This window comes from Diorhabda carinulata, chromosome 1 (genome assembly GCF_026250575.1).
Source record: "Diorhabda carinulata isolate Delta chromosome 1, icDioCari1.1, whole genome shotgun sequence".
In the NCBI taxonomy this organism is placed as follows: Eukaryota; Metazoa; Arthropoda; class Insecta; order Coleoptera; family Chrysomelidae; genus Diorhabda; species Diorhabda carinulata.
This window is the reverse complement of record NC_079460.1, coordinates 20,616,441-20,633,164: the sequence shown is the minus strand read 5'-3', so window position 1 is coordinate 20,633,164 and position 16,724 is coordinate 20,616,441. Positions and strand designations below refer to the sequence as shown.

At 32.5% G+C, this 16,724-nt stretch overlaps 1 protein-coding gene across 1 annotated transcript in view; it reads left to right on the top strand.

Moving 5' to 3' along the window:
- Positions 1-16,724, top strand: part of LOC130898168 (plastin-2) — a 28,838-nt gene extending 12,114 nt beyond the window's left edge. The window contains exons 2-5 of the mRNA XM_057807250.1: positions 10,343-10,773; positions 10,932-11,608; positions 11,711-12,246; positions 14,862-16,724. Of these exons, the coding sequence (XP_057663233.1) occupies positions 10,343-10,773; positions 10,932-11,608; positions 11,711-12,246; positions 14,862-15,032 (1,815 nt within the window). The 3' untranslated portion in view covers positions 15,033-16,724. The remainder of the gene's footprint in view (positions 1-10,342; positions 10,774-10,931; positions 11,609-11,710; positions 12,247-14,861) is intronic.

Genomic DNA, 16,724 nt, shown 5'->3' with positions numbered 1-16,724 from the left:
AATCAGTTCGAAACTTTCCCGCGACACAGAATTTCACTTATAAAAATACCGTGAGTCAGTTATTAGTCATGGGAGTAATATACATAAATAAGAAAAATTCGTGCAAATGCCTTTGATTTATTACACTAGTTTACAAAAATTTAATTTTTGCTAAAAGGATTCTACCGTTTTTGACGACTTCCCATTGTTAAAATAACAAGTTGCTTAAATTGTATGGATAAATAAGTATAATTATATTTTTCTCCCGATTATATGAAAAATTCCATTTCGAAACATCGCAATGTCAAAATTATTTTGAAATTTCTTCAGATCCTATGAAGAAGAACGCGTTTATATATATATATATATATATATATATATATATATATATATATATATATATATATATATAAATTGTATATACAATTTTCCATTTCTACGATTGTATGAAAAGTTCCGTTTAGCAACATCGAAATGTCTGTATTATATTGAAATGTCTTCGGGTCTCAGGAAGAAGTACATTCGGCTACTTCGCGATTTTTGTATATATGAATAAGAAATCTTTGAATTTTCCTTTTCCAACTAGTGGGCAATAATGAAAACTTTAATTTTCAAATTTTATCAGATTATACGATGTATAACGGCAACGTCGCACTGTCTATTATTTTGCAATATACTCAAATATTATGAAAAAGCACGTATGGCAACTTCGCGATCGTGAAAAGTATTAAGAAAATTGCACGTACAGTTTTCAAATTTCCTCAGATTATACGTAAAATTCTGTTTAGCAACATCCCAATGTCAATATTATTTTGAAATTTGAGATTTTAGGAAGAAGTACCTTCGGAAAATTCGTGATTTGTGTAAAAAAATCTATGAGTTTTCCAATTAATGGAAAATAAGAAAATTGCAAATGGAATTTTCATGTAGATTATTGAAGCTTTTCAAAAATTGCTTTACAAATTGAAAATTGAAAATTTTTACTCACAACTCGTTATAGTCATAAGAGATGAAATGATTTGGAGTTTTTGTGGGATCGAACTTTGATTTAAATTTTTTTCCCCAACTTTGTTATAGAGAATATATAGAATTCAAAGGATATGTATCCAGATTTTATTTGTCGCATCACATCTAATAAATAAAGCGACTGTAAATTATCACTTGATTGCTTTAAATCCATCTTGCACGCGTTTATCAAACAATGCTTCAGACTCCTATGTATAATTTATTTTCTACAATATAATTTATTATATATATATCTCAACAAATTTAAAAAAACAAAAGGGACAGGTGCCATCCGTTTTTCAAGTTTAACTATAAAAAAATGAATGACCTCAGTGTCGAACCAAACAATCCAGTCCAAACTTCTTTTGTAAATGAACAAACTATCCTATTCGTCCATCTTCGGAATATTGCTCGCACATTTTGAGCTCGACCCCCAAGCATGCCATGAGGATACTCGACTCAATACGGAAGGAAGCAATTCGACTTATAGACGATCCAGAGTCGACCAGAAACATTTGGAGGTCGACTCTCAACCACACCCTTAGGATGTTCAACTCAATACCAAAGAGAGCAATTCGACATATGCATCTCCACATAGTGTAAAATGATTCACCCTCTTGCTTTTTACATAACAAAATATAGTTCCAAGGAACAAGATAAATAAATAAAATGTAGACAGTAATTTTATTAGAACGAATTACGAAGTGAATAACTCGTGATCAGATTAAAAACAAAATAACCTTCGATGGTTGAAACCTTTGAGAGACGGGTGATTCAAGTTACCAGCGAATCATTAGGTTGAGTTTCTTTAAACCGGTTGCCAACGCGTTGCCGACTGGTCGGCAACCAGTTGCCCCGTCTGTACTTCCCAATTCAAATACAAAGGTTGTTATTCATTGCAAACTGGTTAGTGATTTGCGTCAGATATGAGTTTCTTTTCTACAAAAATTTTCTCAAAACCCTTCATAAGGCGGCCCCTAGACCCTACAATAACATTGTACAATAAGATTGAAAGGCATTTAGAATCCAAACCATCAATTAAATTGCACAATATTGTTTTCGTGTTTAGTCGAAGAATAATTTTAACCCCGTGTGCACTGTGCGTGAAGCAACATGTCAGAACAAGATTTAGCTGCTGCTTTAGTTGTGTTGCGTGTGGCTAAAGGTAAACGAACACGTCGGTGGTCGAAAGATTGGTACAAGAAAAGGTAGAAATACACTCACGAAAATATTTTGAAAGATTAGATGATATCTGAGGGAGCAGACTTCAAAAATTTTGTACGACTGAACTTGGAACAGTTTCAATATCTACTAGAATTGGTCATACCATCGATTGAGAAAAAAATACAATAATGAGGGAGGCAATACCCCTTTTTAACAGTTTTTGAATAGCATTACGGAATCTAGCGACTGTAAATATTCTGGAAGATTTGAAGTTTCATAGTGCTGAGACGAAACAGACTAAAAAATATTAGGCAATACTGACCCTACACAATGCAATGGAAAAATATGGTGTAATGAAAATTAAACTCACTCAAACTATTATTCAATCATTGTGCAATCTTTAATATTAACCCTAAACTGTCAAAAAGATTGCGCAATAAAATTGATTGTCTAGGGGCCGCTTAATATTGTACAAATTTTAAAAAGTTGGATTCGGATCCTCCGTTTCATGTTAAACTACCTCCAGTTTAAACTTTATTAATTACAAAATTATGATAAATTCAATTTTCTTTAATATTTTGCATTATTGTTATCTAAATAAATAAGAATAAGGTGGATTATTGTTTCTAAGCGTATATATACATATACGCTATCATTTAATTCACTATACACGTTTGAATTAAATATCTTGCCTTGGATTTATAAATTGACATAAAATATACCGAAATTGATAAACAGAGTTACTATTTTAGGACATGAGTGTACATAATTAATCAACAAAAAACCTGCTGTGTTGCGTGGACATGCACCACACCAATTTAGACAAGTACTTGAACTTGTCAAATTTGAATTGCTATCAGAACCAAGTATCCTGTAATCTGAAGTTTTGAAATGCGATGAAGACTAGATTACATTCAACATTATCCATTCACCTTGAACTCGATATATTAATATGAATGATTAAACAAGGCGGGTTTGATATTTATATGGAATACATACATCAGAAGGTTGCCTCGTTTTCCAAAAAGTGTTTTTCGAAATATTCGCCCTCAACAGTTTCGAAATTCTTCAGTAACTTCTTGATGTGTCCGAGCATCTTTTGTTTGACACTAGGGAACAAGAAAAAGTTATTAGATGATAAATCGGGTGTATTTCGACAATGAGACATTAATTCGAAGTTTTCTCTTCCAAATATTTAGTTGTTTGACGTCCTTGCAGTAAGTCTTCACCAACTACAATTGTTGTGTTTGTACAATAAATTTTTCTATTGGTGTTTCAATTATGAGGACATCTGCGACATTTTGAGCTTGTTTTGAGACACAAATACAAATAAGTAGTTATACTTGTCCATTTTTGTGGAGTATTTTGAAATCTACAACTTTGGTTCGAGGTTTTCTTTCTATAAAACTTACCATTATCGAGAAGAATCCAAAAAAAACCCTCAAATTTTCACCTTTGCCCCAAATAAATTTTTTAGGATCGATGTGGATTTTTAAAACTTTATTTGTAATGGTAAACCCCAACTTTCTACCAATATTTGGCTTTCCGGGAATTTTTGTTATTTGTCTTATGTCTAAATTGACCGGACTATAATTTCCTTTCTTGCCGTAGTCTTTCTACTTCGAATGTCTCCTATTCCATTTTCTTAACTATTGCGCCGTTTATGTTGTTTTCTTTTATACATCGACATAGTACTACACTTTCTATGTCTCTAAAAATATTTTTCTCGTTTCAGTAGACTTTTTGAGTAATTTTTTGGAAAATATGTGATTTGTAAAATTCTGAATCCATTTTTCTAATTTTGCTTTCCTTTATTTTTCATATATTAATGCAAATAACAATTTTTTTCTAATCCAATATAATCTTGACTTTCACTTCAACATACCTAATTTCTAAAAAATGCAAAAGTAATAATAATAACCCGTTATTTTAAAAAATATTTATAACTATTAGAATTGACTCACAACAAAAAACTTTCTACGCAGATAAGTGATGATTGACAAATGGAATATGGTAAATATTCACGTAGTATTGCAGGTGTTGGCTATCGTGAATATACGCATAATTATGTTATAGTATTTTTATGTGAAATATCGAACATGAGTCAATATTCGTTTTTCGTGTCCTTGAATATCACAAGTGTACCATTGTTTCCAGAATTGTTGTTAATACTATAAAAACGTCAAACATTTCAGGATTAGTCAGACAATGACATCTTATGTCATGGCATCTAATACCATGACGTGCAACCCGCAACAATGCACTGTATGAATAATTGAATGTCATGGTGTCGTGAATGTCAAAAATTTTTCATATACGACGTCGTGACACCGAATCGCAGCAGAGATATTATAAAAAAATGTATAGATATATGAATAAAACATGCTAAATTTCTCCAAAATGTGTCCATTTGACTTTGCAGAAGATTGCAAAAAGATCCTGGATCAGTTGCATCAAAAAATTATCGAAAAAAGCGCAGCAAAATAAGCCGAGTTGCTTTGCTTTCTAAGGCTGCTGTACAAGAATTTACCCTCACAGAGACTGAACACCTAACATATAACCTTGATCTGACCCCGTCCGACTATTTTTTGTTGGTTGAATTGAGGGGTAAAATTATTTTATCGCATTTTTCCGGTAGTACAAATTAAAACTAAGCTAACCATATGCGATTTTTCAATAGAAAGAATCATATCAAATAACTGCGACCCGATTAACTCAATCCCATTTCGAAAAACAGTAAACGTGATCCTGATTACTTTCCGAACGTTCAGATCATACTTGGGTTAACCCGATCATAGTTTCCGAAAACTCCTCTAGTGTCATATGTCAAATGTCAAAGCTGTTACTACATTTGATGCAATGAGATGAATGTCACAATCAGAACAAGCCTTCTCGTATAGGTACGAACACTTAATCTTATATGAAAAATGTAATGGAGGCTCTTGAAGAAGGTACGTGAAAAAAATTGAGATTGCTAGATGTTGAAAAAAAGATTACGTAGAGATGCATATTTTTAATTGAATGATCTTAGATATTCAAATTGAAATATACTTAGAAATAATAATAGTCCGGTCAATTTAGACATTAGAAGTTACATAAATTTCCCACAAAGCTGAAAATCAGTAAAGTTGTTTAAAATATAATTAAAAATAGAATTTGGAAATTCCCGTGTATGGAAAAAACTTTCAAGGTCAGAGAAATGAATTTTTCGCGATTATCAGCTAAACGATAAGTTTTATCATAAAAATATCTCAGACAAAAATTATAGATCATAAAATTATCCACAAAAAACGTATTAATACTTTTTTCTCTATGAGCCATCGTTTCTGAGATATAGTGATTCAAAAAGTTGTAATCGTCATAATATGCAAACGTTTCTACGCCATCTATTTTTTTAACGTGGTTTCCTCAGGTTTATTTCACAGTTCTGTTTTGATCAAGTTTAATTTGAAACTATTGCAAAATAATGGAAATTAGCAGAGATTGAATAGATAAAAGCAATTTAAATTAAAAATAGATATTTAATCGTCCGAGTCGTAATTTTCAAATTCTCGTTCTTTTTCATTCTGACTGCATGTAAATTGCCTGGTTGGAATCAAACGGATCCTTCACTGTTGGTGATTCAATATTAGAGCACGACTGGTCTTGACAATTGTACATGTCAGAGAACAAAACAGTCCGACTTTTTTGCATCCCTTTTTGCAGTTACAAAGAATTGTGCTCAGCAGTTTTTCCGACGCAGATTGTATGAACGGGTTCTAATGTATTGTTAACTAATTTCCAAACCCAGTCTGTAGATTCTAGCTCATAACCAAGCCACACTTGAACTTGGTAATATACTCGAAAAAGATGTTGATGAGCAGCAACTGAGTTTGAAGGAAGACAAGCCAATTGAACTTGTTTTTCACTTTTAGCATTTTTAACACGCATATCGATACTTATCTAACTAGGTAGTTTTTTTAGGATCTCCGTACATAGACAGAAGAAAGCGAATGCCGTTGGTAATAACTTCTTGTCGAGTTGAATTATTGTTTTTAAAAACTTCAGCACATTGAACTAAATCATGTTTTTCAAACATTTTGAAAACTGATATTTTACCCCTCATGTAAAATGCAGATTTCGTGTCACAGCCAGTTATTGCGTGTATTACTATGTTACAATGACAGGTTTTATTTTACCTGATATTTTTATGTATATTTTATATTTTAAGTAAGTTACAATGGCCAATAGAAAAATTACATATATTACAACTCTGGAGATGTGTATACGTGGCATACTCTGCATATTATGACGAATTGAATTTTTCCAACTTTTTGAATCGTTGTATCTCAGAAACGGTGGCTAATAGGGAAAAAAGGATTCATACGTTTTTTGTAGATAATTTTATGATCCTCAATTTTTGTCTGAGATATTTTTATAATAAAACTTACCGTTTTGCTGAAAATCGCGAAAAACCCATTTTTCTGATCTTTGACCTTGAATAAAGTTTTTTCCATGCACGGGAATGATTGGGAACTTTCAAATTTTAATTATATCTACTTTACTGATTTTCAGCTTGATGGGAATATATGTAGCTTCACTCTTATTTTTTGGTCTAATTTGATCAGACTAATACATATACTTGGAGTTTGGATTTTTTAATATAACAGAGAAACGAACGAATTTTGATTATATATTGAATTTATTTAAAGCAGTTGTTTCGATTGAATGATTATAATAATAATCATTGTAATTCCATGAATACGTATCACTGTATTTTCCGTAATTATTTGATTGTTATTTGAAGTAAGTAAAATATTTAAATTCAATCTGTCATTCATAAATCATTTAATTTCATAAGAAGAGCCCAAGTTAAGTGAAATATTAATAAAACAATAATTAAGTATTTAGAAAAATCATTAATTACTTATCTTTTTCCTTAATTAAACTCCTTCTGGGTTTTTACACTAGATTCAAACAAGATCGTAAATTTGGTGAAACCTCTCCATATATTTAGTGTAGTATGTCCTTTGTTAAGAAATATCTTGCAAAATATAAAATTAAACCATAACCGAATAGATCCGTACTTTGCTTTCGCTTTGAATAAATAAGGCGACATAAAATATTTTTATAGACTAGATTACAAGTTGGAAGTTATTATTTTTTTCATTAAATGTAAATATAGAATATCAACTTATTTGACAGAATTATGAGAATGAATAAAGCCAGTACTATGCGTCCAACGTACGGCTGAACATTGGAAGGAAGGCTGGATGCAGTGTTGCAACTACACGATGCTTCCAACTTTTGCGCCATTATTCACTTTCCAACGTTGGCTGAACATTGATCGTAGATCTAAAGAAATGAAAACATGTCAAAAAGTAACAGCATACAACAGATTAAACTAGATGACACTAGCAACTTTTGTTTTTCATACTAAAACACCATGTGGTACCGGCTTAGAAAAGTTTGGTTTCTTTAAATGATATTGTTGGAATTTGAAACGTATGCATAATTACCAAAAATGTTTGTTATCATAAATCTTGAATTGTTACATCTTGTCTACTTTAATTTTGTTTCTGAGCTTTAAGTTCGCGTTGGTCACGCGTGTCTATAATTGTAGCATCTACCATTGGTAAATAGAACAGGAACAGTACTACATTTTGAGAAAGAATTTTCCTACGACCGCGCATAAAATGATTACTATATGCAAATAAAGTCGAAAAATTTTCTTTGCGTTCTAGAGCAGAAGTTCCCAAACTTTTTCACCTCGTATACCATATTCAAAATACTTATAACTAGTTTTAGTGGATACATTTACAACTCGTTGAAAAATCAGATCTAACTATGGAAAATCAAGTACTCTCCTGCTGTAGAGCTTCCCGTGGACCCCTGGGGGTGCACCTGGACCACTATGAGAATTACTGCTTTACAGCAAAAAAAGGAATCTTTTTGCTCGCTCATTCCATCAAATTTGGTGGTATTAGATATGACGACCAGTAGATATATTTAAAAAAGCTCGTCTTCAACTTGTACAAACTTCATTTTTATCTTCTATTGAAATAGAATTTCTACAATGCTTTTTCTAGCGAGAATCTATTTCTTTTAACAGTTTCCAAGTGAGCTTCAACTCAGTACAGGGCAATCCTTATTATCTCTAACGGTGAAAAAAACTTTTGTCTACTATCAGAAATTCTTTTCTAAAAGAGAACGCATGAACTTTTCTTTGGAATCTTTCTTCCAAATGATTTTCTATTTGAAATTCTGGTTTTCCTGGAGCTTTACGTGCCGTTTGAAACTAGCCACATTTCTATTCTTTAATAACTAACACACACCACTCAAAAGTTGTGTGACTCACTAAAAAAAAATTTTTCGATGTTGGGCTTGTAGAAGGAATTGTTTTTTTGCCTCAAAATAGACTTAGCAATTGCTTCTTCATTTAAGCTCAATTTCTTACCGACGAACATTTCTTAAGATCAGCGAATAGCCAGTAGTCACTGGGGGGCCAGATCTGGACAATACGGTGGATAAGGAAGCAATTCGAAGTGTGAATCGTTCAATTTAGCCATCGTTGCCATCGACTTGTGAATCGGTGCATTGTCTTGGGGAAACAGTGGTTTTTTCTTCGATATATGTGGCCGTTTTTCATTGATTTTTGCATTGAAACGATCCAACAACTATATGTAGTATTCACTATTGATTGTCTTTCTCTTTTGGAGATATTCGATGAACAATATTCCATGCGTATCCCGAAATACTGGAGCCATAACCTTCCCAGCTGACTGTTATGCATTTGGACGCTTCGGACGTGGTTCACTGGCTGCAGTCCACTCACATGATAATCGTTTTGATTCCGAAGTGAAGTGATGGATCCATGTTTCATCCATTGTAACATAGCAACGCAAACAATCTCATTTATCACGTGTAAACATGACCAAACCCTGCTCTTAATCATCTACACGTTGTTGTTTTTGATCGACTGTGAGTAAACGCAGCACCTACTTTGAAAAAGCTTTCTCGTGGTCAAATGTTCATGCATAATTGTAAACACGCTGCCTTCTGATATCTTTACGGCATCAATTATCTTATGCAATTTCAATTTACGATTAGATATTACTAATTTTGGGAATTTTTTGATGTTTTCTGAAGTAACCACCTCAATTAGACGACAGAAGTTTCACCATCTTCGGTGTTTGTACGACCAAGTTTAAATTCAGCAAACCAATAACAAATGCTTATTTTCGATGGAGCAGTTTTTTTTTCATTAAGAAGCAATGATAAATTAACACAAGAAATTGTTTTAAAACCATTATTTTGAAAATAACAAAAGTAGCCTCACTTAAATGGCTGTCATTTTTTCTATCGAAATCTAATTAAATTTTACACATAGTCTTCTGAATGTTGATACTTCATAAACGTCATACGGATTTGTCAATGGCAGCGCCATCTGTGTGTCAATCACACGACTAATTGAGTAATGTAATATGTAAATCGTAGATTTCTCAACACCGAGCGTACTACTGACTAATTCTAGTATGTCATCACCACTTTCACGTAAATGTTTGTGAATAATTCAAAACAATTATATATTCATGTTTTATTTGTTAAGGGATCAATTTTTCGCGTTTACGCGGCCCTCCCAAATTTTTCTCAATCACACTAGAGTTCACAACAGATTGTAAACTGTACCTTTGACCTTCCGACTAAATGGAAAAACCTACAACCGTATTTTCGACGATATTTGTTGAGAGGATATTCTTCTATTAAAAACAAAATTTTATTGGAACCTATAGATCAAAATCTTATAATACGGTATGTAATCTTTAATACATAGGGCTTTTGACTACTCCAAACCTTTCTATTGTTCTATACAGTGAACGAACAATAAAATCTTGTATTAACTCGGTTATCATACATAAAAATAGACAGATAGATACCTATCTTGAATTATTCATGTGAGTTGCGTCATTTGTAGGTATATTTTAGGTAGGTATATTTTCCTAGACAAAAAATTGCGTTTGGAACCCATCAATCTTCACATCCACCATAAATTAAATAATTTCTATCAAATATTTGCGGGTTTCTGTGAATCTGATGTTGCCACCACTTCCAATAAATGTGGTTACAGGAAAATCTGATATTCTTTTCCTAGTATCAATGTTTTACTCTGCGTTGTTTCTCGTGAACGTTTTCAATATATTTTTATCTTTTCTAGATCGATAAAAATGGAGATGGACACATAGATTTGAAGGAGCTCAGAGAAGCATTAGAAATGTGTGGTCTTAAAATCGCTGGTTACCAATCTCGCCTTATTGAAGAAGAATACAAAAATTCCAACAAATCAAAAATAAACGGTAGATTGACATTCGAAGAATTCGAAAAACTTATCTGTGATCTAAAGGCTAATGAAGTAGCTAATACATTCCGTACTGCTGTTTCTAAACGTGAAAACTTACAACATCTTGGTGGCACATCTGAGGCTTCAAATGAAGGCACAACACATTCTGTTAGAGTTGAAGAACAACTGGCGTTTTCTGATTGGATCAATTCTAATTTGCAACACGATCCCGATTTGAAAAAACTATTGCCAATTGACTCCGAAGGAAAATATCTGTATGAGAAAGTAAAAGATGGAATTTTATTGTGGTAAGATGCATCTTATCCAGTATTATGTTAGATTCATTATACACAATTTTTCATTTATTTTGATTTATTTGCAAGTTGTAAGTTGACCCACGGAAGTATAATATTATACATTAAATGTTTACTGGTATATTATATATGAAACTTAATTTTTTTTCTAGTAAAGTAATCAATCATTCATGCCCAGATACCATTGACGAAAGAGCAATAAATAAAGAAAAATTAACACTATACAGGAAACTAGAAAACCTTACGCTCGCTTTATCTTCTGCTTCCGCGATTGGTTGTAATGTAATCAACATAGATGCTCACAATTTATCAAAAGGAACGCCTCACTTAGTTCTTGGTCTTCTTTGGCAAATAATCAGAATAGGTTTATTCAACCAAATCACTTTAGAGCACTGCCCCGGTTTGACAACTCTTCTATCAGAAGATGAGAAAATAGATGACCTGATGAAGCTGTCACCAGAAGCAATCTTACTTCGATGGGTGAACTACCATCTAGAAAGAGCTGGAACTCATCGACGTGTTACCAACTTCCAAAGCGACATTGTCGATTCTGAAGTCTACACTCACCTTCTTAAACAGATCGCACCTGTAGACGCTGATGTTACTACTGAAGCTCTCTATGAAAAAGATTTGATTAGTAGAGCTGAAATTATGTTGCAGCAAGCTGCTAAATTGAAATGCAGAGCTTTTGTTACTCCACAGGATGTCGTCAATGGAGTCTACAAGTTAAATTTGGCCTTTGTAGCTAATTTATTCAATAACCATCCGGCTCTCCATCAAAATGGTACAGATGAGTTTGAAACTATTGAAGAAACCAGAGAGGAAAGAAGTGAGTATACAATAAATCTGATAATTTTATCAATTAGTTACTATTGTGATGTTTTTTCGAAATTTACTTCCTTAAATAATTATTTAACGTGTTTGTTTTCAGCTTACAGAAACTGGATTAACTCCATGGGAGTTTCGCCTCATGTTAATTGGCTCTACTCTGATCTCGCTGACGGTTTAGTTGTTTTCCAACTCTATGATATAATTAAACCAGGAACTGTGAAATGGAACAGAGTTCATCGCAAATTTACCAACGAAAGAAAAAAATTCATGGAAAAATTAGAAAATTGCAATTACGCTGTTGAACTCGGCAAAGAAATAAAATTCTCTCTGGTTGGAATCGGTGGACAAGATATCAATGAAGGCAACGTTACTTTAACCCTCGCACTTATCTGGCAATTAATGAGAGCTTACACTTTGTCAATTCTTGCACAACTAGCAGATTCTGGTAGTCCGATTGTCGAAAAAGAAATTGTCAGTTGGGTTAACAGTAAACTCGCTAATGGCGGTAAAAAGTCTTCCATCCGTAGTTTTCAAGACCCTTCCATATCTGATGGAAAAGTTGTTATCGACCTTATTGATGCTATTAAACCTGGTGCTATTAATTACGATCTTGTTAAACAAGGATCAACTGAAGAGGTATTATATTCATTCTCTGTAGATAATACATAATGTGACACAATCTATTATTATTTCGATTTGAACATTCAATTTGTTCTATTCATTCACTTTTTTATGGTAATTAATTAATTATATCAAATCAATCATGTTTCTCTTTTAATCACCAATTTTCGACTAATTTTGGTAAAAAAGAATCACTAGTTCTCTCTATAATATGATGAATTTTTATCAACTTTTAAAGTAGAATCCAAATACGAGGGTTGCTACTTGAGTTTTGAGATATAGCAACACTGATGAGAATATGTCAAATCTGACATTTTTAATGGTGAACGTACTTAGAAAGTGTTGTCATTCGAGTGCTATTTGAATTGTTTACATATACTTGAAACATTCCTCTTTCGACGTCGATGTGTCGATTAACTTTTGGTGATGAAACATCATCTCAAGCCACCATGTTTCGTTGGTTTCCCGAATTCAATCGAGGTCGCACTTCGCTACACGATGAATTTCGTGAAGGTCATCCAAAATTGCCTGTTGTGCCAAGAAACATCGATGCTGTGCGTAAACTGATATTGCAAGATCGTCATGTGACATACCGTGAGATTGAGGCAATAATTCCACGCGGATACATTCAATATTGTATGAATATTTGGCAGTGAAAAAGAATTGTTCGCTTTGGATACCGCATAATTTGACAATCACTCGTGTCGTGCTTCAAAAGACGTCTATGAGACCAAGACTAGCCAAATCTAGAAGAATTGTTGGCGCACGAAGCACTTGGTCGCCTAATTTTTCCGAATAACGACATGTCTCTACCATTTCATTAGAGCAACGGTCAATTCTGAATGATCAATCGCAGAAGACGAATCATTCCCCACCACGACAATGCGAGCTCCCATACATCAGTTCATACAAAAACGAACAGTCAAAACATCAAATGGCATAATGCGAATTCAAAAAAATACTTAGTTGATTATAATCATCAGAATAGTGTCATAATTTGAAATGTTCATTTAATTCTCAGCAGTTGATGAATTCTTGAAGTGTGTCAAAATTTCTTATGATTCTGTACCTGAAGAATCATTCACTGAAAACCTTCTATCATTAACTGGGTTTTGTAGAGTACTCAAAATATTTATTTAGTAAATGAATACACATTGAAGCACCGAAACAAACAGTGACATTGGACATAACATATTGGAGACGCCATTGTAAAAGCTGTAGCATTCCTCCACGAAGGATAGATACAAGTTATCCGAACAATATTGATGTACATCAATAACATACCCAGATTATAGTTTTCTTTCCTGCGACTAGCTTAGCAAGTGTTCAGGATATGCCAACTGTTTCCAACTATTGTTCAAATATTTTTCTTTATCTATTTCTAATTCTCAATTTTATATAGAAAATAATGCCACGCGCATTAGAAAAAACTGCTTGCCAACACAACTACTTCGTATTGATTAATTATTTAAAAGAGTACTTCTGGAAAAGTAGCGGGCTCTTAGGATAAAAAATCTGCTTCCTCATTTTGAAGTCATTTTTTCAACAATATTTTTGGACTCCTTGTAGCTAAACTTCGTGTGTTACACAAAGATTTTTCGGAAACTATGATAGGGTTGACTCAAATGCTTGAAAACTAACCGGGATCATGATCATCGTTGTTCGGAAACTGATCGGGTTAATGGAATCTGCCATATGATATGATCCTTTCTACCCTGGTAGACTAGTGGGTTGTTTCATTTATCTATGGTTTTCCGAACTTCAAAAGTTAGTCATTCCCCTTAAATGACTGTACTATCAATTATCATGAGCAGCGTATTTGATAACTTACCGGGGTTTGCGGTTTTTCTACTTTCCGGCAAAAAATCAAAAACCATGTAGTTGAGATGAAGCGACTGAAATATTGCTTCACGATTTCGTGAATCTTGATGAGACACAACACCAAGAAATTGCATCAGTAACTTTTCTTAACACTGTTCAAATTATCCACAATCATTTTTATCCAATTCTGTTTCTGAATATTCTGATATTATTTAGGACCCCAGTCGACAATCTCTTCAGTTTTTCACCTCTATCGTCAATAGACAACCGGAGCGTGACGTCATATTGTTATAGATTATAGATCCAAACAAAGTTTGTGAGGTAGGTTAAAAATTGTTTAGTTTATTGTTGTGTTTTGTACCAGAAGATATTTTTTAACAAACACTAAACATATATGAGATTGTCAATGCAGTTTGTTTGGATCCCTGACCTGCCTTTACAATGGCGGGTGTGACGTCAACACTTCTCTAGTCTTTTGAATATGAAAATTCCACCAAAAATTGCAGGTGCAAGCTTACTAATGGAGTATTGACCTATATCCTTCTGGATTTTCGTTTATTTTTTTTTGTTTTTCTATAATTTTTTTTACAAACAAAACGACAACAACGCGATGCTGTATACTTTGATACTCAGCACTGATCACCGATCTTTTCTGAAACGGGCCTAAAATATGATTACTTTCCATTTCTTCGTATTGATGCCACATTTCATTTGTAAGTGAAGTTGAACACTTTTCTTGGTTAATCCCCAAATCTCAATATTATTTTATTTTTGTGTATGATTTTTTAAATAAAAATATTTTTTTACAGGAAAAACTGGCTAATGCAAAATATGCAATTTCCATGTCGCGTAAAGCAGGAGCTAGAGTGTATGCTCTTCCAGAAGACATTACAGAAGTTAAACCCAAGATGGTGATGACAGTATTCGCTTGCCTTATGGCTCTCGATTATATACCCAATATGGATAGTGCCAGGCAGTAAATACTTAAAAATTTACATTTATTTCAGACTTCATCTTCTGCTCGATATTTTATATAGAAAACAAAGGTTACCATTCTATTTTTTCACACAATTTTGTATATTTCTAATTTTATTACTTTATTTATATTTATTACGAAAAATTTAATTGACTCAAATCAGGAGTTTTCGAAAATAATTTTTACATGAAACGCCATGTAATAATACAGGTTAACAGTAGTATTTACTACTGATCAAAGATAATTGTCATATACACTGTTACGCCGGTTTCATAATACATCTAAAGGAAGATTAAACAATAAATTTTTATAACAAGGAAAGTCGAAAAAATAAAAATGGTGTATCAATCATTTAAACCTTTAATAATTAGGTACGATTAAAAATGATAAAAATAATTATTGAATGGAATAATTGTAATGAAAAATTGGCAAATACAAAACACTCACTTCTACTTTTAATTTTGTTTCTTTTTCTAATAAGCTATAATGGAAAAGGACAGAATATTGTCAACCTCCTTTCTAGGTTTTAAAAGAGCTTTTACTTGAGAGACTGTTTCAAATCTACGATGGAACCACTTCAATTTAGCAAGTTTAAGGGTCCTTTAATCTAAAGAAATCTTTAGTTAAAGTGCCAGTTGGGGTGGTATTATGAAACCGGTCGTTAGAGTGTATATAACGTAATTCGTGACAGTTACTCCACTTTTTTGACACTTGTGTATACTATATATAACTATTAGGGTACAACAAAATTTTGAATTTTATTATGGCTTCTTTATACAAAAATATATAGTGAGTCTTACATGTTGTCCTAAATAAGAATCAAAACTTTTTCTAGTGTTTGTAGAGGTGTAATGTTGATGAAACATTTTTTTTAAACTGGTATACTTACACATACAACAAAAATTTGTAGAAGGAAGTTGTAACTTCCTATTTCAAGTCAGTTTGTGTTCAAATATGAATTACTATATCGAGGGTCATTGCTTTCAATGCACCTTCTTTCATTTGTGTTGTTAATAATGTTTATTAACATTCCTATTCCGAGCAGAAGGTGAAACGCTATACTCAAATCGTGTTTATTTAATTTTATTTTACTAATATACAATTATGTTCTTTTACTCAAATTAGAGTCGAGGTCCTAAGGCTTTATATTATCAAATTTATTTATTTCTATAATAGATTTATATACACTTCTTTACATTTATATATATTTTTTAAGAATGTCTTTGTAACCTTGACTGGAGCAACGCGTACATTCCAATTTTAAATTTCCCACCCGGTTGTGTTATCAAAATCATTTTGTTAAAATTAGATCAAAATTTTTTATATATAAAAATATAGTTTAACCAGTTTAGTATAAAATACTAATTTATTTTTTCTTTCTGAGGGTTTTGTGCAATAGGTATTTTGGTTAATATTTTCCTTTTGTACGAATTCTCTAGTAGTGTATCGAAATCATTCCAGTAATTTCACATTTACATCTATTTAGTACTGTTTCAGTTGAGTAATCTTCGATTAATTCCATGTTTTGCATTTCTGGCTCTGCGCGATACCAAACTAAGTGCCATTTACACCTAAGTGAACACTCTAAGTGTAGTTCCAATGAAACATAGTATTATATAAGCATTTATACTTTCTGTAAGTTTATACATTTTCAGTAAACTGGTCATTTGCTTTAATAAATGGAATAGGTAGTCAA